Below are 20284 nucleotides of genomic sequence, written 5' to 3'. Positions count from 1 at the left end.
TTTTAAATATTAAATTTAGTTTAGCTTACCTATAAATTTATTCAAAGAGTTAGTTTGTTAAGTTACAATGATGATGTGTTGCACTTTTATTAAATTTTATAAATTTGTTAATTATTTATAAATATCTAATTTTTAAAATAAATAATTGTTGTTCATAATTTAGATGCTTTATTCGATTAGATACAGTGGTGATCATAGTGATAGCAGCTTATTGCCTACTTTTTTATTTTTCAATGACCAAAATTTCACCGTTACCGTTAGTAAAATAAATATTGGGCTGCAACATTGTATAATAAGTGACATCACAATTATATAAATATAAACAATGTAAGATAATCTTATCACTGTAAATTATTTAAAAATGTGTATGATATATGGTATATTGTCAATATACATTATTTTATATTTTTAATATAAAACACTACTTCACACATTTATTTGACATAAGTCTTTTAACACTTCACATTATAGATCCTACTTCTACAGAGTCCCTTATTATTTTCCAAAACGTAGCTTCCAATATTGTTTACAACAATTCCGTAATAAGAGTCATGTCGAAATAACTTATTGTTGTTCATGATAATCCGCGCTTTCTTTTGAATACCAAAAAATACATACTTCGGGAGGTACGTCAATTGATTATGCGACAAATCCAACCACTTTAACTTCGGCGTACCCGAAAATGTACCTTGTTCCAAATAAGTAAGTTTATTGAAAGCCAAATCAAGCTTCATCAAATTTTTCGCAGATTTTAGCGCCCCCACGTGGATATCATAAATGGAGTTGTGCTTCAAAAGTAGTTCCGTTAGATTGGAGAAGATCGGTTGTTTACACATGTCCAAGGCGGTGATCATGTTGTAGTTCAAGTCCAAAACATTGAGACTAGACATTGACATAATGAAAGCACACTCAAAAATGGAATTGTCCAATTTGTTTTTTCCCAAGTTCAGTTTAGTGGTTGAGTTCAAAAGTATATCTCTTCGGAAGATACGCAATCGGTTATTGTACAGGTCCAAAGTTTTCAAACGGTTGCAATACATGTTACTGACCTGGAAATCGGAAATGGCGTTGTTCCTAAACCAAATTTTTGTGCAGGTTTTTAAATTCACTTTTACTGTTGTCAATTTCGGATTGTTTTGTACTCGTATTGAGTCTACTTCTTTTTCTATGGTTAAATCAGATACATCAGATGACTTTATTTCTAATAAATTGTTGTTTAAACTACAGTGTTCGTGTTTGTTGTCCAATATCATTTTGCTTGTATATATTTCCAACTTATTTACATTCATTATTAGTTTAGCCAAATTACATTGACTTGATGTGGATTGGCTGAGATTGAGAATAATTAGAAGAAAGATTGAACAAATTGATAATTTCATCTGAAAAAAAATATAGCATTTAAAACAATTTGAGGCAAATGACTAAAATTTACCATGAGAACTGCATAACAACTATCATGAATCACAAACTTTTCGAAAATAAGGTCAACTGTAGTACACTACAACTATAAATAAACAAGCAAATAAATATTGAATTAGTGGTTAATAAAAATTCTTATCTCTTGAACCAAATATGTTTATGCCAGAGCAAAATTATAAACATTTATATACAAAATGTTTCAAAAATGATAAAACTTTGGTTAGTTAGAACAAGTCCAGTTATAGAAGAAAATCTAAATATTTTTTGTTTCTAAAGTTTCTCTTGTTGAAAATAAAATTTAAATGCCAAATTTTCTTTTTTTTTCATTTCTATATCCTTTGGGAATGAGAAAAAAGTAGAACTCCCCAGAATCTTCTTAACGGAGGACAAAAAGTACGCTAAAGAGAATTATAATTGAATTCAACTGTGGTTGAGAGAAGAGCTTTTGGAGGAGGATCTGTAATGGTATGAGGTGACATAACTTCAAACAGACGTACATTTCTTCACGCCTCGACGAACGGTTCTTTGACAGCCAGGTGATACATTGACGATATTGTGCAATATATCTTGTTACCTTTCATGAATCAGTATGAACCAAATTTCAATTTACAACAAGATAATGCAAGACCACACACTACCAGAGTTCTTTCTTTCTTAGAAGACCATAATTTGGGAGTTAGCAAATACTCCCGATATAAATCCGATAGAACATCTTTGGGATATTCTAGGGCGACGTATAAGAAATCTGAAATCCGGAAATAATTTTCAAGAATTAGCTCAACAGTTTCAGAAAGAATGGAACAATGTATTCCAAAAGATGATCCTCCGGTTTATACAAGCAATGCGTTAACGTTGAGTCGAACTTCGAAGAAGTAGAGGAGGACATTAAATTAAATATGGAGATAATTTTAATCTTTAGACATTATATAATGTTACATTAATATGAATATCAGCATATATTTTCATTTTTATTACGCCTTTCTTTACTATGATTAATTTCTGTAAAATTTATTATCTTGATGTTTTTATATGGGTGTTAGCTATAAATGATCAAAATACAATAATATAACATCGTTATGACTAGTTTATTATGGGAATATTTAAATAAAAAGGAAAATGTTAAATAACTTTTATTAATGATTTTTATCTAAATATATTTCTATAATAAAGATTACAAGTTTTATATTTACAGTAAATTTTTCACATAATGTACCAAATATTGGCTAAGATAAATATTATTACACAATTCATTCAATTGTTCACACAGTTAAGTACCAAGTAAACAAACAGTTATCACAGTCGGTTGTAAATAATACAGTAATTCTACTTAACTACGTTAACATAATTTCTAAACTTACAACTTTGGGTATATTTATACAACAAATGAAATCAATGTTAACATTTTCGTCACACGATGACTCTTGTAAATGTGTAATATTATGAGATTTAATTGCATTTAAGAGTTTAAACAAATGATTGCAGATCCAAGAATTATTCTCAATCCGAATAGTTTTAAGAGATGTAAGTGATTCTTTAAAATCGTAGTTGAACTGCCACAACTTGTTGTTACTTACATCCAAGAACTCCAGCTTAATCAAAGACGAAAATACGTTGTTATGAAGATATTCCAGTTTATTATTAGACATAATCAAGACAGTTAATTGTTTTAGCTTCGTAAAAGTTCCATCCACAATCCGCAACAAGTTGTTAAACGATATGTCCAACTCCCGTAAGTTTCCAGCGTGGGCAAAATATCCCACGTGGATTTCGTAAATGTAATTGTGACTTACATTAAATTTCAATAACTTTTTAAATATGTTTTGACAGTATGGCAATATGTAAACGTTATTGAATGAATAATCTACAATCTCTAAGTTCGGCTTGTTTGCTAGTTCCCCGCAATCCAGCCAAAAGTGATCCAGTGAATTTCGACTCACGTTCAGTATTTTCAGACTGGGCGAGTTGATTCCGACGTCTATCTGTGACAACTGATTATTACTTAAATCTAAACGCTCCAAGTTCTCTAAATTCCCAATCATGTTGAAATGCTCCAGTTTATTTTCCGATAATATCAATTCCACAGGCGAATTTGTCCAAGAAAGGGAAAACGAAGACAGACACTCAGTCCTTGTTATAGATATATGTGTCAGGGCGGAATTATTAGTGATGTTCAGATTTTCATCACATTCCAAAATGGTGTTCAAAATTATGACCTTCAGTTGTGGCATTTGATCGATGAACCATAAATCTTCAATCGTGTAGCCAGACATCTTTAAGTATACCAGTTCATGTGGCAGTAATGTTATGTTGAAAGGCTCTATTAACGATTCACCGAATAAGGAAAGGGCTAAAGGCCCACTAACAGACAAAACGTTGTCGAGTTGAGAAGTCACAATTCGTTTAACTGTACACGTTCGACTGTCATTAGAACAAATCAGTTGACCACAACTAACATTTTCGTCTTTCTTTATGTCAGGTATTGTACAACAAGAAGAAATAACCACCAACCACAGTGAAAATATAAACATAATGAACATCTAAAACAATAGATATATATTTTAACAAACAATAGAAATAGAATTCTAATAAAAATTAATAATTTTATTTTAAAATTACTCACGATTACACAGAAAATCAAGTTAACTGATTCACATTTAAAAGTCTAATGATTGTGTCACCAAATGTAAGTAGTAAGTAAATATTTGTATTTATTTTGGTGTGCTTGATAACTTCAAAGCAGTCTGATTGGTACCAAAAAAAATAAATAAATATTTGCATTGATTCAGATATTGATGTACTGAGGAAGTTGAGTAGACTAATAAAAAACGCAATTAATAATTTCGAAATATTTTATTTATTAAAGCTATTGAAATAAACAAGTTTGATTAATTTCACAGACATAGATGTTTTAAAAAAATCAGTTATTTATTAAGTAATATTTTAATAGTTCAATGTGAAATAAAATGTTATTAGCAATAATAACAGACGTATCAAATATTATCTTGCACATTCTCCAACAGACTCACAAAATTTGTCCAACGTTATCAAATAAAATCGTTATACAAAATGTGCTAATAAAAGCTGAGTCTACTGAATTCTCACTGCAATAATTGCGAATAATTTCCAACAGTACTTAAAATTTGTAACAAAGAAATATCTGTGAAGAATTTATAATTTAAACTAGTGCATTATCCATTGAGGTGACACAATTATAGTGTTGGGAGTAATTTATTTAATAGCACGCGTTACATATTTGGACATTCTAGAAGAACATGTCGTGCCATATACTCCTTTTTTCTTGTTGGCGTTGGGATTAATGCCTGGCCAGTTTGTAGACTTGGTAGTCACTTAAGGGACCATTGGCACCGTCCGAGGTTTAATCAACTTTTATTAATTTTTTTATAAAAACAAGTTAAGTTTTTTGTGACAATTATAAATAAAAACCTATTTTTAAATAAATAGTGTACACGTTTATTTTTCCCGTCTTCAGAAAATATTAATAATAACCGATTATTATTGGTGTGATACGTTAATTTCTTGGAACAATGTATTTTAATCATTCAAAATTAAAGATAATGTATCAATTAAAATAAAGACGTTTCGTTATGTAAATTGAGGGATAAAAAAATTAAACTGTAAATTACCATTTTATTTACAATATTAAGTATAAAAATATATACACAATTGTTTCTAACTAAACATAAAATCCAAATAACAAATATTATAAATAAATGAACTAAATCTACAGTTAAATATACTCAAACAACATAGTGGAATGATAAATACAAAATACTGGTCTACACTTACAAAATTAATTTACCTTCTAAGTATCACTATAGACATATATCACATTTCACTGTGACTGTCTGTTTTCTCTTAACAAATGTAGTTTAAAGGACTCCTAATGAAATTCCTCTCTAGTTTTAAAATAGGAGACATTCTAATTTATTCTTATGGTTGACTTATTAGCGACAATAATTTGGTTTTAATTTTAGTTGTAAAGCCTCTAATTTTAAGAAAATCAATACTTAAGTCTTAATTCAAATGTTCATTGCACAATTTCTCAAGCTCTATTTTGGTCACTTAACGATTGTCAAGATTATCAATAATAACAGTAATAAATAACAGAAGTATCAACAATTATCTTGCACATTCTCCAACATCCTCATAAAATAAAATTCATAATTGTTCAACGTCTTCAAATAAAAACATTACATTATGTACTAATAGAGAATATGTCCAGTGAATCCTTACTACAATTAGTGCGAATAATTTCCAATAGTATTTAAAATTGATAGTAAAAAAATATCGGTGAAGAGTATCTAATTTAAACGATTTCACTAGCATCAACTCTTTGCTCTCTTAAAACAGTGTCAATGGTTTGGTAAACGTTATCTGGTAAGTGATCCAGTAACATCCTGGGCATAACTTTCAGTTCCATGAAGTCTTCAGCCTGTGCCCACTTCATTTCGAAGCTCGGACCTCCCGTTCCGTTTTTCCTAAATATATAAATGTTAATACGAAAAAACATAATCCATTGTGACGTTTTACCTTTCTGCTTTGGTCTTTTTTCTGCTGACGATATGTAGGATTCTCCCCGCCGTGAAAAGTCTGGCCTTCGAAAATCTCCTTACGCTGATATCCCGGGACAGTAGTGCGGCCTCCTGTAAACAAACAACTGGAAAATGTATCGTTATAAAAAATGTAAAGTATATTACCGTCGACGCCGCCACCGTCGGTATAAGTCTCTGTCCGAGCAAAGGCGATTTTCCGGGCGAGGTGTTCGTTTCGTCCCTCCACGTCGACTCCAAATCCCCAGGCGGCACGCCGAATAGAGCGTATCCGAAGCCGTTCAACAAAATTCGATACTGCAATAATATTACATTTGTTTCTCCCTAATAGTTATTTTTTTTGTGAATAGCTACCTTGGGTAGTTTGCTGGCGTGCAGGGTTTGAATGATTCCGGTTCTTAGATTTTCCGTGCTGTCTACGCCCAATCTCATGACGAAATCGTCACCGACGCCCACGGTGAAGATGAAACTTTCAGTCAATTTTGCCGCCTCTCTGCTCAACAATCCAGCTGTAACGGGTTGAAATAATAGCATGTTTTTTAGTATTTAATTAATGAATCGAAAAACGTTTGTTTGCTCGCAGTCTGGCTAACATGAACAGTAATTAAATTGGATGAGTCGGATGCAGAATTAAATGTTTCATGACAACGAACAGTAAGTAACATTAAACTGGAACATTTATGGCACATAACACGGACTACCTACACTGTACTGTGTTGTAATTGTAGTTTGTTCCACAACAGACGATGTTTATCCGACTGAATGGATCGCGAATTTATATGTTGTTATTTCATATTCAACATTAAGTGAAATTATCGTATAATAATAACGTTTTGATTTATACTACTTGCCGTTGATAATTACTTTTTGTTGTTTCACTTAAAGTACATGTACTGAAACGGTAATTAATTAAATAAATTTACATATGTTTAAGTTTTATGAGTTAACATGGATCCACTTTAATTATACTTGATTGTATATATAGACAGTATAATTAAATTAATTTTTATGAAATTCAAAAGATCGGAAAAAACTCTATATGTTTTTAAAGAAGTCAATAAAATTTGTATATAATATAGTTTATAATTAATAAGGTATTTATCGAAGTTTATTCGAATAATTATACCCAGATCTAAAGTAACTCCAGATAAGTAAGGAATTATAATGACCACCATTCATAAAATAATTTTAATTTTTTTTAATTAAACTAAATACTTTATTTTTTATTTAAAATATTTTTGAGTGTATATATATTTTATAATTATTAATCTTAATGTTGTGAAATTAATGATATTTTAGAGATTATTACTTTTTCCAGTACCTATAAATTGACTAAAGTCTGAAAAAAATAATGTTTTATATAGACTACTTACCTGGAGTAGAGAAGGCGTAAACTTTTACTTCTGGGTACTTGTATCGTATTTTGAGTGCCAGGAGACAGGCGACACCTGCTCCCAAACTGTGACCCGTGACGATCAGCCCGTAGTCTGGATACGTAGCCAGCGCCTTGTCCAACACGCCGACTTCCTTCAGCGTTTTCGCTATGTAGTTCGCACCTAAATAAATAGAAAAAACGTTATCACCACCGTTGCGATGATGCCGTGTGGGCGAATCTATTTTTGGACCGGTTCCACGAAGGACAGGGCGAAGAACAATCACGCGTCAATCCGCAGGGACGGCCATCGGAATTGAATATTTCATTGGCAATTTGTCGGCAGAAAACGGCAGAATTGCCAAATTAAAATTCAAATTGCGTATTACTAGAAGATCAAAAAAAAAAAAATGGCGTGGAATTAAAATGGTCGATGCGAAAGGGTCGGTTTGAAAATTTAAAAAGTAATCTCCGGCGCTGCGGGAATTTACAAGTGTACAAGATTTTTGATGTTTCGCCTAATAAAAACAGATGTTCCCAGCTGAAATTGGCTGCCATCGCCATAAACTAATTTAGGCATGAAATTGGCGAAGGAAATTCTTATTAGCTGTGAGGTTTTCTCATTCGCATGTGTCTAAATTTAGAAACGTTCATGTACAAGAGATGAATAAACCATTTTGTTTAAAAATATAAATCTATTAAGCATAAAAAAATGGCTAAAATATCTGACTTTGATTTGCACCATAATATTAAATTAGGTATAAGATTTATCTATAAAATTTGTGGAAATATTAAAAATAACTATAGCCTAGCCATCCCAATAGAACATATCTGGGACATTGTTGAGAGACGTTTAAGGGACCTCCCTAACCGTCCGATAAGGGGCGTCTTCTACTAGAAATTTGGGAGAATTTGGACCTTTGGCTGCCATTCGTAGTAGAAGTGAAAATTTTTATTTTTTACAAACATGAAATTCAGTTTATTTTATTATTTTTTTTTTTTTTTGGAAATACAATATTTTTTAAGATATTTTGTAACAATTATAAATATAAACATATTATATTTTCTCGTTTTCAGGAAATATTAAAAATAATCAAATATTATTGGTAGGCCGCATCAATTTCTTGGAACCATTAGGAAATGTTGAAAAAATGATGGAAAAATTGATTTAACAAATAATTACATTAAAACAAGAAAATTGTTAAAAATGAAACTGTATGAATAAAAGCTTTGTTTAGAAGTTTTAAACTAAAAAAAATTAATGGTCAAGTCTATGCCATGTGCGAAAATTATGAAACAAAATGATATTCAAAGAGTTAATGTTAAATTAAATAATACAGATTTAATCATTAAAAATCCTTTTCAGCAACATAGTAATTGCTATATTTATGTTCATCTCAATTCACAAAAATATATGTAACATGTTTATAGAGTAAGAATAGAGTAGTTTTTATAATACTCTAAAATAACAATAGTAAATTAATATTATTAAAACAGTTCACATTAAATACAAGAGTTATGGTTAAAATATTTAATATAATAAAAAAATTGTAATAATTATGAGCACCACTATTTATTATCTCTTATCTGTCTTTGATACTTTAAAATTGATTTATAAAAAAGTGAGTTAAGCAACTTAAGATCAAATATACAAAATGGTGGATGCGCAGTTTTTCTCTTTAAATAACGGGAGGAGAACTAAAATTAATGGTAATACTTTCCAATAGACAGAAAAAATTATTGATTTATCACTGTAATTATTATTGTAATTTAAGTTAATGATGGATCAACAATAATTTCCGATGATTCTTGTAAATTATTCAACGAACCCCGCTAGTTAATAAGTTTTACCCCGGAGACACGAAAGGAATCGATACTAGTAATTAGGTATTCCCAAACGCTCATCCACGTGGCAAACAAAAACGACAGCTTCCCGATTCACGGTTCGCCTAGCACCGCCGATTCCAATCTAAACCGCAGCATCTACTCACCGATGGCCATTCCCTTGTGCGCCATAGTGTCGGGGGGCAGTCCCTCGGCCTCGAACTTGTCGCTTGTGGCGGTCAGATCGGTGAAAATGTCCCGCAGAGAGATCGAGCCTCTGACCGCGATCACGATGTTCGACGTCTTGTGGTCGGCTATCACGCAGAACGGCAGCTACAACAAAATTACTATTAAAACGTCGCTCCAGCCAAACGTCAACGAATAAAGTACTTACCTCGAACACGTGGTTTCTGAACGAGGCGAACAGTATGTCGTCCTCCCTTATGCCGCTGATATGCTTCACGCCGGCCAAATGGCACAGGCAACAGTTGTCGTCGATCACAACGGTGCTCTTGGGGCGGAAGCACGAGCAGCAGGTCACCTCCTTCAGCAGCCGGAACAGACCGGTGCCGCAGTATTTGTACATGACGAACGGCCAGCCGTACGCGGCCATCGATAGACAGAGGAAGTGGCGGGCGTTCTCTAAGTTCATCCAGCGAGGTGCCACGGCGAAAACTCGAGCTACGTCTGCAAGACAATAGGAACGATGCATGACCATTGATAATTTCATGGAGGTACTGGTTTACCGGGGGAGTATTTGTGTTCGTCGTCGGAGAGCATTTGGATGCGTCGCATTTCTCTGGTCTCGCGTTTCTGTTTGACGCGCAGCAGTACGCAACCGGCCAGGATGTCGCTCGGTACTAAGTCGGTGTTGCGGAACAGGGCGCTGAATAGCGCAGCCACTTGTTGGAACGCTTCGTGACCGTACTCATCCGATCCCACCTAAAATTTTACATTTAATAAAGGAATTGAAACTTAAATCATTATTTTGTGTGTGGATATTTTGATTAAGTTTATTTTATTCGTGGATGTGGATATATCACATTCACAAGAGGCTGTGAGAATATTACGTTTTCCTTTTATCCTTTCCACTTTATTTCCTTCCTACTGGGAAATTTGAGAACGAAATTAAATTTCTCTTGACCTTTAAAAAACTCGGTTTAGGTTACTGACTATAAATCAACGAGATAATTTGGAGTTTTTATGTCAAAAGTTACTTCGTTTTTTTAAATATTTATATCTGAAATCATGAATATTTAAATTTATAATAAATGAATGATCATAAATTTCCATAACTCATCAAAAATTCAAATATATTTATTTATTAGTTAGTCACAATTATTTCTTTTAGTATCAATTAAAATTTCGAAAAAGTAGAGAGGGACATACTCACTATTGAATATAGTGGATTTCATTTTTGAATATTTTATAATATTACGCCCTTCTTTATTATGATTAAATTCCATAAAATTTATTATTCAGATTTTTTATACAGGTGTTAGCTATAAATGATCAAAAATTAATTTTGATATATTTTATTAAATAAAAAGTTAGAAACACTATTTCATTGTAACTAGTTTATATTATTAAGTTGCTATTCATTATGTTTTATATAATTTTATTATAAAAATAAATAATAATAAATAAATAAAATAAAAAGACTGGCGCATTCGCCATTTATCACGTGGATTTATATAAATGGTGCATGCGCCATCAACTTTAAAATATATTGAAAATATGAACTATACTACTTGAATCAATCAAATTTGATTCTTTAAAAATTTGCGTACTGTTAAATTTTTCAATGGACAAAATTACGACTAAATAAGTCAATCCCTTCCCGTTTTATTAAAAATTTTAGAAAAACTAGTCAAGTGATAGATGCGAAAAAATTTGTTCAAAGAAATAGATAAGTAGATAATTCGAATGTCAAAAAAACAACACAATCTTATAGTCCAATAAATTTATAGACCAAATTCAACATAAAACTTTTACAAATTTACAGCAATTCAAGAAGCTTGAAGGAATATAGACTTGAAAATGATATTATTCAAAGTGTTAATGTTAAATTAAATAATACAGATTTAATCATTAAAAATCCTTTTCAAATTTGCAATGTTTCTATATTTATGTCTATCTCAATTCACAAAATTATATGTAACATTTTATAGAGTAAGAATATAGTAGTTTTTATAATACTATATAAAATAACAATAGTCAATTAATATATTAAAATAGTTCACATTAAATACAAGAGTTATGGTTAAAATATTTAATATAATAAAAAAGTTGTAATAATTATGACCACCACTATTTATTATCTCTTATCTGTCAGTAACTTAAAATCAAATATACAAAATGGTGGATGCGCAAGTTTTTCTCTTTAAATAACGTTTAAACTACAAATAACACACAATTAAAGTGTGTTTATTACTTAATAGTAATTACTTGAAAACAACAAATAGTGGTTTAAATTTTGTCAATTTTATTATATTAAAATACCAATTAAAAAAAAAATAATAATTAAAATTGTTTTTCATGTGTACACACAAACAATATATCGTATATGTATCAATAATATAGATATATCAAAGGTCTAATTTTAATTTATTTTTATAAATATATTTTTAATAATAAATGTTGTAACTAAAAGATGATTAATTATTCGAATGTAATGTAAATGTTACAAGCCTCATGGCGAACTCATTGCATTTAATTAAAATCTTAAGATAGAATATTCAACACCAATATTTCATGAACCTCTGACATTTATATTTCCGTGAACACACATTAGGTCCAACATCAGAGCTTTAAATCATCCGAGATTTCAATAGAATCTATTATGTTAGGTTTCTCATTAATTTTCATTATGTCACGTTGCAACATTTCGAAGTTTCCAAATCGATTCTTGTATTATTATTGCTGCGTTTCAAATTAGTTTGCATATGTTAACTTTATTTAACTGTTTGCACCTTGTAAATTTTATTTTATAAAGTGGAACGATGTGTTACCCAACAGAACGCCCATCGGAACCTCCTCTGCCACAAACTGGTGAACTTCTTGTGTCGCAAAGACTCCCCAGAGCTGGGCGTCTCCTGAACATCGTGGTACCGCCTCGACCCCAACGGATCGAACACCAAAGCCAGGCCGAATATTGCCAGTCCGAAAAGGGCCCAATTGAACACCACCAGAGCTGTAACCGACACTGGAATAACCCCATTGAGCTCGTCGAAGAAATTTATGTCCACCTACCTTCGATCACCGTCCTGGAAAAGTGACCTTCGTAAGGGCATACCACGAGGTCGCTGCAAAAGGCCCACATGGTACCGAAAACGTTAAGCACCGTCTCCGGGATGATCAGGAACAGTTTGACGAGTAGGATCGGCGGTACCGCTTTCCTGGCGTCCACGTCCGTTATCGATCCCTTGGCGCTGCGATTAACCAACGCCACTAGTACCAAAATCACTACCGACAGCAGGGCCATCATCCCTATTATGTATATCCGAACGTAGTCGCCGCCCTTCGAACACTCCCACGTGTACTCGTAGTACTTTAGGTACACGCAAACTATTAATATTAGCCTGGAATGAAGGACGAAGGCGTTTAGATCAGAATGGTGGATATGCGACGTCGATTTTCTCGATTGCCCCACTTTAAATATTAAAAAGGCCCGGATGGTGAAACATCGTCGGCATAAATTTGTTTCAATGCATGGAGCCCAGATAAATGATCCACCGTCGTGGCAGTGCACAGTGGGATGGAAAACTATGTTTGTAGTCAAAATTAATTTGCTTCAGAATAATTGTAAATTAATAAGTCTTATATTTCTTTCAAACTAGATATTTATATTCTGTGGCCAGATTAAAAAAATATATTATATATAAAACTATGTATTTTTTTATTATTCACACAAATATCTCTCAATGTTACAATTTTATATATAAAAATAAGGTAGAATTTTATTTATTATTTCATTTAACCCTTTTTAGATACGATCTTTTCTCTGCCCGTTAATGTAAAATTATGTACAATTTTATATATTTATATTTCATACTTTTCTAACCTTTTTTGGACAAGGCCATCCCGCTGTCCATTAATTACAATAAATTTTACAATTGCCACATATTTTATTATTTTCTCCAGGCAAAAGGATGTATTAAACTCTTCTATAAATTACTTAGATAAGGAATTATCACACTTTAAAGTCAGTCAAAATTATTTAAACTTCTAGAACTACCTTTCTTTTAAACACTGCGAAATTTTAAATGTTTATATTTTTTCCAATTTTATATATATTCAAATTTTAAGGTCAGATTATGAGAATATTAAATTGTGGTTATAAAATTATGTATTTTATTTATTATCCATTATTATTTTAACTCTCTCCGTCCAAAGCTATACCGCTGTGCACCAACCTGAAATTTTATTATACCTCAGTCCCCCCTTTTCATATTTTAAAATGTGACGTTGTTCATACCAACCGCAATAAATTTTTATCGCAAATTCCTCCTGTTTTTATTGTGCCCTCGAATTAAAATAATATTGGATGTTTGAGGGTTTTTTTGGAACGGTAGCGAAAGCGTAAATATTTACCATAGTATCCGGACTGAGACCTCGAAGAGTCCGGGGAATACGAGGTCGTCTGAGGCGGCCAACCATTTCCTGCCGAAGAGGCGGAGGGCGGGCATACCGCCGACAACCGACCTCCGACCGACTCTGCCACCCCCTCAAGGGATACGCTCCCGGATAGGATGCACTCCTGAAAATTAAAATTAATCGAGGATGAGATCAGATGTGTTTTATTTAAACTGAACGTTTAATAAATGTGTTGTTTAAATGGAATAAGGATGGATATCTTACAAAGCATTAAATCCCCCTTATTTCATTCAATTGATTGACAACTGGTATTTTCTGAGATGAGATTAAAATATGGTTTCATGGAAATTATTTAATTTTGTTATTTATTAAAATGTCCTAAAATTGTGATAACAATGAAAAGAATATAATTTTATTATCAATTGATTTTAATTTTTTTGTTTCAAACATAATACAATAATATCCTAGAATTGCTGTTTTAGAGAGAAGACGGGGTAAAAATCATATATTTGATGTCTCGAAAACATTTCAATAAGTTCATCTTTTATATTTAAGTAAGTATTTCGAATTGTTTTGTCATTTATTTATTGGTATAGTTTAATTATCTTTACACTTGTAAATTTCATTAGTTTAAAGCAAATTTATTTTTACTTATATTGATTAATTGGGGTGTGAAAAAGAGGAAAATGATATTGATTTCTTTGTGAGTACCGTTCTGTCCTTCATTTCACTGATTTGAGTGATTTTAAAGAAGGATTCTTTGTTAACTTGAGAAAATTTCGGAAGTGTATTATTTAGATAATTAATTAGGTTAGTTACATTATTATCATTACTATTGGACTAAACTAACTAAATACAACTCCAATAAATAAGACTTGTAAACATTTAACCGTACATTTCTATGAATTGGTTATAGCAGGAACTAAAAAACCAAAAATAATATTGAATTTAATAATAAAACGTTCAGAAAAGAAATTTTAAATTAATTTTAACAAATTAATATATTTTAATGTGATTTTATATTATAAATTATAGTTTTTATTAATATATTATATTATATTAATTATTAATAATAAGATTGTTTATAAATTTGGTTTCCCAAAATGGTCATTATTATATAAACTTTTTAAAATGTTAAATATTTTAGCCATAACTCTTTTATTTAATTAAATAAATTAAAATATAAGTTTACCATTGTTTTTTTTTTAATTTACATATTTTTTGCTTCCAACTTTTGATACCACTATAAATTGCACATAAAATTGAAATCCGTTTAGTGAACACATTCTAATGAGTATAATTAATTATTTGTTACGTATTACTATTATAATACAATACATATTATAAAATACCGGAAGTAAACGTAAATATATTTACTTTGTATTGGATGCAAAATTCACAACAGTAAATAGAAAAATAAATGTAATCGACATAAATAATTACATAATTACAATTGTCTGCAACATTTTTACGAGTTACAAAGTATAAATTGATGCAAGATTAATTTTGTTAATTTATTACAATAACAGTTTAGGTTTTCAAATGCGATAAATAAAAAGTCTCAGACATGATACGGCAATTAGAAAATCGCACGGTGACCATCACATGTCCCATTAATTTTTGCGTCAGTGGCGAATTAATTGGAAAGTTGATCAAAACTATTCGTGATAACTGAAGTTATGGCAATTAAAGGGAAATATATTATTTATATATTTGTGCACGGCAAGAACCGCAATTAAAGTCTCATTTGAGTCAGACTGTCAACAAATGATGCACCGATTTTTTATTTATTATTATAGGTCACATTTACATTTAGTTTTTTATTTATTATTATTTAAACAATTTTTCTGTCGTATGCGAAAGCGGCTTTCAAACACTCGTACGACGGCGAGTGTGTTACGTGAAAGTTAAGGTCAGTTGACCGAATAGAGGAAAATTATTACTAAATTACGACCGGATTAAAACGTCAATTTTCTATTGTTCGGCGTAATTTTTATATTGATACTTTCATTTAATAATGATGCTATCCAATGCAATTTGTCGGAAGTGAATCGGTGGAAACTTGTTGCGGTGTATGAAGAACGCCACATAGCCAAAGTGCAAACAATATTATTTTTTAACAACAAAACAAATATCACACTTTACTTATTATATTTTTCGAAGTTTATGCAAAAGCAAATAATTGCGCAAGGAAATAATGTTTTTTTATATAAAAGTATATGTTTAAAAGCCGCAAAAGGTGATAAAAAGATTGTGCGACATAAAGAAGGCAATGTATAAATTTTTGCACCAAACATACATTGTGAATAATATTAAAGCACGTTTTTCATGATTTATGCATGTGTTAAAAAATTATTATGTTTTTTAACTATGTCATTTGTTTTTATGTGTACTATTAATTTATCATAAATTTAATGTACATTTAAAACTACTAAATAGATCGTAAAAATATAAATTTTAATGTTATTTAATTTATATTTTACATAATAAATTGGATTTATTAAAAAAAAAAAACATAAAAATATAAAAGAAATTGAAACTGTTAAAATTACAATTTAATTACTTCCATAAAAAATTAATTTATTTAAACCTTTGTAAAACAAATAAACATTTATTTATATATTGTAACAATAAAAAATTGCATAACATCTGTAAAGTTTTGAATAGTTATTGGAAAATTTATTATTATTAAATCATAATCTATTTTTGTACTAAAATTAATTCAATTAAGAAAATTATTAAATCTCATTGTTTTAACATTTAAAACATCAAATTTCTTATATATTCTTTATTTAAAATTATAATTTATTAAATAATAATAATAATAATGTAGAAATTGTAATGTTTGCTAAAATATTAATTCTTATATAAAATAATTATTTTAATAAACTCTTTTTATATTAATATTTTATAAATTTAGTTTCTTAAGTCAATTAAGATTAATTTTAATAAATATCTTAACCACTACTATTTGTCACAAAATTTATTTAATTCAAGATAATGGATAATTAACACACATAATAAATAAAACAAGGACAAATTTATATATAAATCTAAAAATCAATAAATGTTTTTACAAATTTTAAAAAACATGATGGCTATTTCAATTATTTTTTAAAATAAACTATTTTTTAATTAATATAATATGACATCCCTTAAATTTAAATATTTTAATTATTAATTAAGACATATATTTAATTTCTCTGACCAATTAAGGTTATTTTAAGTGGATATGTTAACTGTTAGTTTAATTTGTAAATTGACATATTTTTAATTAAGTGTAATTTATAAGGTTCTAAAATTATATTTAAATTTATAAAATTTTAGCATAATAAAAACTAAAATTATCTGTACTATTAAGAGATTATAAATTTAATGTACATTCAAAACTAAACACATAAAAATATAAATTAAGTGTCATAAATCATTTACTTCTACCATTTATAACATCATTAGTCATAAATGGTAGAATAATATTAATGTCATTCGTTATTTACATAATTAGATAGTTCTTAAAATTATTTTATAAAATTATAACATTTAAGTACAACTTTTAAAAAACATAAAATCTTAATTAATTTTTAAAAATTTATTTTTATAAACTATTTTTGAATTAATGTGTTATAAATTTAATTTGTTGGTCCAATTAAGAATATATTAGTAACAATTTTACCATAATTTTCATATAATATATAAACATTAAAAAAGAAGCAATAAAATAAATTATGCAATTAAAACACAATTAAATCCAAAATTATTTGTTTTTCTGGTATAATGTACATTTAATATTTTATGTGATTTATTATAAAATTATAAAAATTTTAATAAAACGTAAAATTATTTATTTCTATTATTTGACATAAATTTATTTTATTCAAGATAATGATTTTTTTAATAATATTTTAAAGTTAAATAAAACAAAGAAATAAGGTGCTCCCAAAAATAAATTATTTCTGAGATTATCAATTTTTCAAAAAAATAGCAATTATAATTTTTATTTAGTATAATATTTTTAAAAACTTTTTCTTTAATTAGTCAAAATTTATTTTATTAAATGATTTTTATATTCGTCTAATGTATTAATTTTATTTTATTATTATTTATATTAGTTGAATAATCTATAAAATTAGAACACAAAATCACAATAATATGAACATTTTATATGTCCTTAAATATTTTTGATGATACATATTAACATTGAATGGAATTTTGCGATTATGAATAAAAATACGCATCTAGTTTGAAAGTTCATCCAAATCCACTAAGCAATGGAGGGCTCATCAATAAACTCGCAGACGAAGTCCACAAAGATCCGATTTAATAAACGACCATCAACAAGTGATAAAATCCCAACAGAACGCACGAAACGGGCGAATCAACTACACGTAAATAAACAAATTAAACCGCCCCCACGCAACTGCACCATCGAACCGATAATCCCAGGGCAGCAAACGAATCCCGACCACGCATTACGACCGGACGGTGCATAAATGACCCAATTTCATGAAATGTTATTTATTTTTCTCAAGTGAAACCTTTAATTGGTATAATATATTAATTTAAGATATTTACATATTTCTTTATGTTATATATAAATAAAGAAAATTCTTAAAATTAACATTAATTTACATATTTTAATAAACTTGATCTAAACCAATTTTGCCAGTGAGGCCAACATGTTTATTTTTAGGTTAGGTTATTTTAAGATGTGTTTAAACAAACTTTGTTAATAAGTTGGTAGTACCTAAAGGTCTAGAAATATTGTATGTGCCAATAATTAATTGATCAACTTATAATTTGTAAATAAACTAACTCACAATGAAAGGTGCATAAATGATCCAATTTCATGAAACATTTATATTTATTGGACAAGAAGAGGAAATGTACAAAGTAAACATTTAAGCAGTATTCTATCATAAATGTAGAAAATTTAAACTGCGAAAACAATTAGTTTAATTTTAGGAATTGATATTTATTGATCAATTTATTGTCTAATTCATTCTTAGGTTAGGTTATTTTAGTATGTAATATGTATATGTTTGTAAATAAACTTTCCTATTAAATTTGTAGTATCACAAATTACTATAAAATTAGTAAATATTAAGCTTGTTATATATTCCACCAATTTATTGGCCAACTTAAAATTAGACAACAACTGACCACTTTCTGTATAACACTTGATGATAATTGAAGATCTCCAAGTTGATCGATAAATTGAGCCATTATGAGAGAACAATACATAAATGACCTAATTACCATAGATGAAATAATATTTATATTTATCGGGTACAAAGAGGAAATGCACATAGTAAACATTTAATTAGTACACCATCATACATGTAGAAAGTTTGAACCGCGGAAAATGATTATAACAATAATTGCCTTTATGGCTTAAAATTTTTTCTGGTTCACATAAAATCAATACATAAAAAATGTTTTTATTTTTTGTTCTTTAAATCATCCACAAACTGAGCTACAAACACTAGTCAAAGTATGCTCTAGCCACTTGCATTATCAAATCATCAAAAGGTGAATTAGCATAGGCACACGCCGCATCATGGAATTTGTTAAGGATCCTTGAGTAAGCTCGACTTCGACTGGAGCCATCAATGAAAAGGGAGGTCGCCGAGGCTGAGGTCACGGCCACAAACGACCTACCCCTACACTTTGGTAAAATGGAACGTTGGGCTTCCTTCTCTAGTGGGGTGAGTCGAATGGCACGCGAGTCTAATTAGGGCCTTGAATAAACGTAAAACGGTTAGGCTGAGGGAAAGGGGATAATGGGTCACCGGGACACGATAGTGTCACGATGATTGTGCTTTAATTGCCACTGTTTCTAGTGCCCTTCAAGGTTCGATAAGGTTTCGTCGAGATTTATGAATGCTACTTTATTGTACAGTACGTTTTTCATCAAATTGGCATAATTATTTTGATAAATAGGTAAAAACATATTAATAATTAAATGTAATTAATATTAGATTACTAGAACTGCAAATTAATTTTAGATCAATTAGTAAATTAATTAATATTAAATAAATCGTTATAATAAATTATTACAAACCATCATGACGAAAATTATAATTTTCTTTATAAATATTATAATCAATACTTTTGTTATTTCCTTCCAATTCATACAGTAATTAGATTTATTTATAAAAATTATTAAATTATTTTTTTCTTATATATCTGTAAGCCTTATTTTCAACTACTTATATATAATTTAAATAATGGTCACATTTATTTCAAATTAGATAAAAATAATTTAAAAATTAAATGAATTATAACTAAGATTAAAATAACATTAATAACAAATATTTTTTCCAATGGTACCCATATAAATAAAATTGTAAATAACTTTTTTGCAACTAATTAATTATAAGGAAAGAGAACATTAGTAAAATAACATTAATTTGCATGTATTTAAATAAACTTAAACTGTTATTAATATCTCTAATAAAATTTTAAATGTAAATATTAATTTAGTCTAAAATCTTATACATTT

The 20284-nt window shown here is 29.2% G+C and overlaps 3 protein-coding genes across 3 annotated transcripts in view; all 3 read right to left on the bottom strand.

Moving 5' to 3' along the window:
- Positions 1-25: 25 nt before the first annotated feature.
- On the bottom strand, positions 26-1253 carry LOC126265699 (chaoptin-like). The gene is made up of 2 exons (XM_049967967.1): positions 619-1253; positions 26-29 (listed from the first exon to the last, which is right to left on the bottom strand). The coding sequence occupies exons 1-2, from the start codon at positions 1251-1253 to the stop codon at positions 26-28; spliced, it is 639 nt and encodes a 212-aa protein (XP_049823924.1).
- Positions 1254-2646: 1393 nt separating this feature from the next.
- LOC126265613 (leucine-rich repeat-containing protein 15-like) lies at positions 2647-4006 on the bottom strand. Its single transcript, XM_049967636.1, has one exon. It carries the CDS (start codon positions 3954-3956, stop codon positions 2751-2753), a length of 1206 nt encoding a protein of 401 aa, XP_049823593.1. The 5' UTR covers positions 3957-4006; the 3' UTR covers positions 2647-2750.
- A 1041-nt stretch (positions 4007-5047) lies between these two features.
- Positions 5048-20284, bottom strand: part of LOC109594520 (diacylglycerol lipase-beta-like) — a 36544-nt gene continuing 21307 nt past the window's right edge. Inside the window, exons 2-12 of the mRNA XM_020009743.2 lie at positions 13780-13945; positions 12439-12767; positions 12198-12379; positions 9933-10128; positions 9581-9873; positions 9354-9519; positions 7364-7546; positions 6345-6499; positions 6138-6287; positions 5971-6083; positions 5048-5918 (exon numbers count right to left, since the gene is read on the bottom strand). Of these exons, the coding sequence (XP_019865302.2) occupies positions 5747-5918; positions 5971-6083; positions 6138-6287; positions 6345-6499; positions 7364-7546; positions 9354-9519; positions 9581-9873; positions 9933-10128; positions 12198-12379; positions 12439-12767; positions 13780-13874 (2034 nt within the window). The 5' untranslated portion in view covers positions 13875-13945 and the 3' untranslated portion in view covers positions 5048-5746. The remainder of the gene's footprint in view (positions 5919-5970; positions 6084-6137; positions 6288-6344; positions 6500-7363; positions 7547-9353; positions 9520-9580; positions 9874-9932; positions 10129-12197; positions 12380-12438; positions 12768-13779; positions 13946-20284) is intronic.

Source organism: Aethina tumida, chromosome 5 (genome assembly GCF_024364675.1).
Source record: "Aethina tumida isolate Nest 87 chromosome 5, icAetTumi1.1, whole genome shotgun sequence".
NCBI classification, from domain to species: domain Eukaryota; kingdom Metazoa; phylum Arthropoda; class Insecta; order Coleoptera; family Nitidulidae; genus Aethina; species Aethina tumida.
This window is presented reverse-complemented; position numbering and strand designations above follow the sequence as displayed.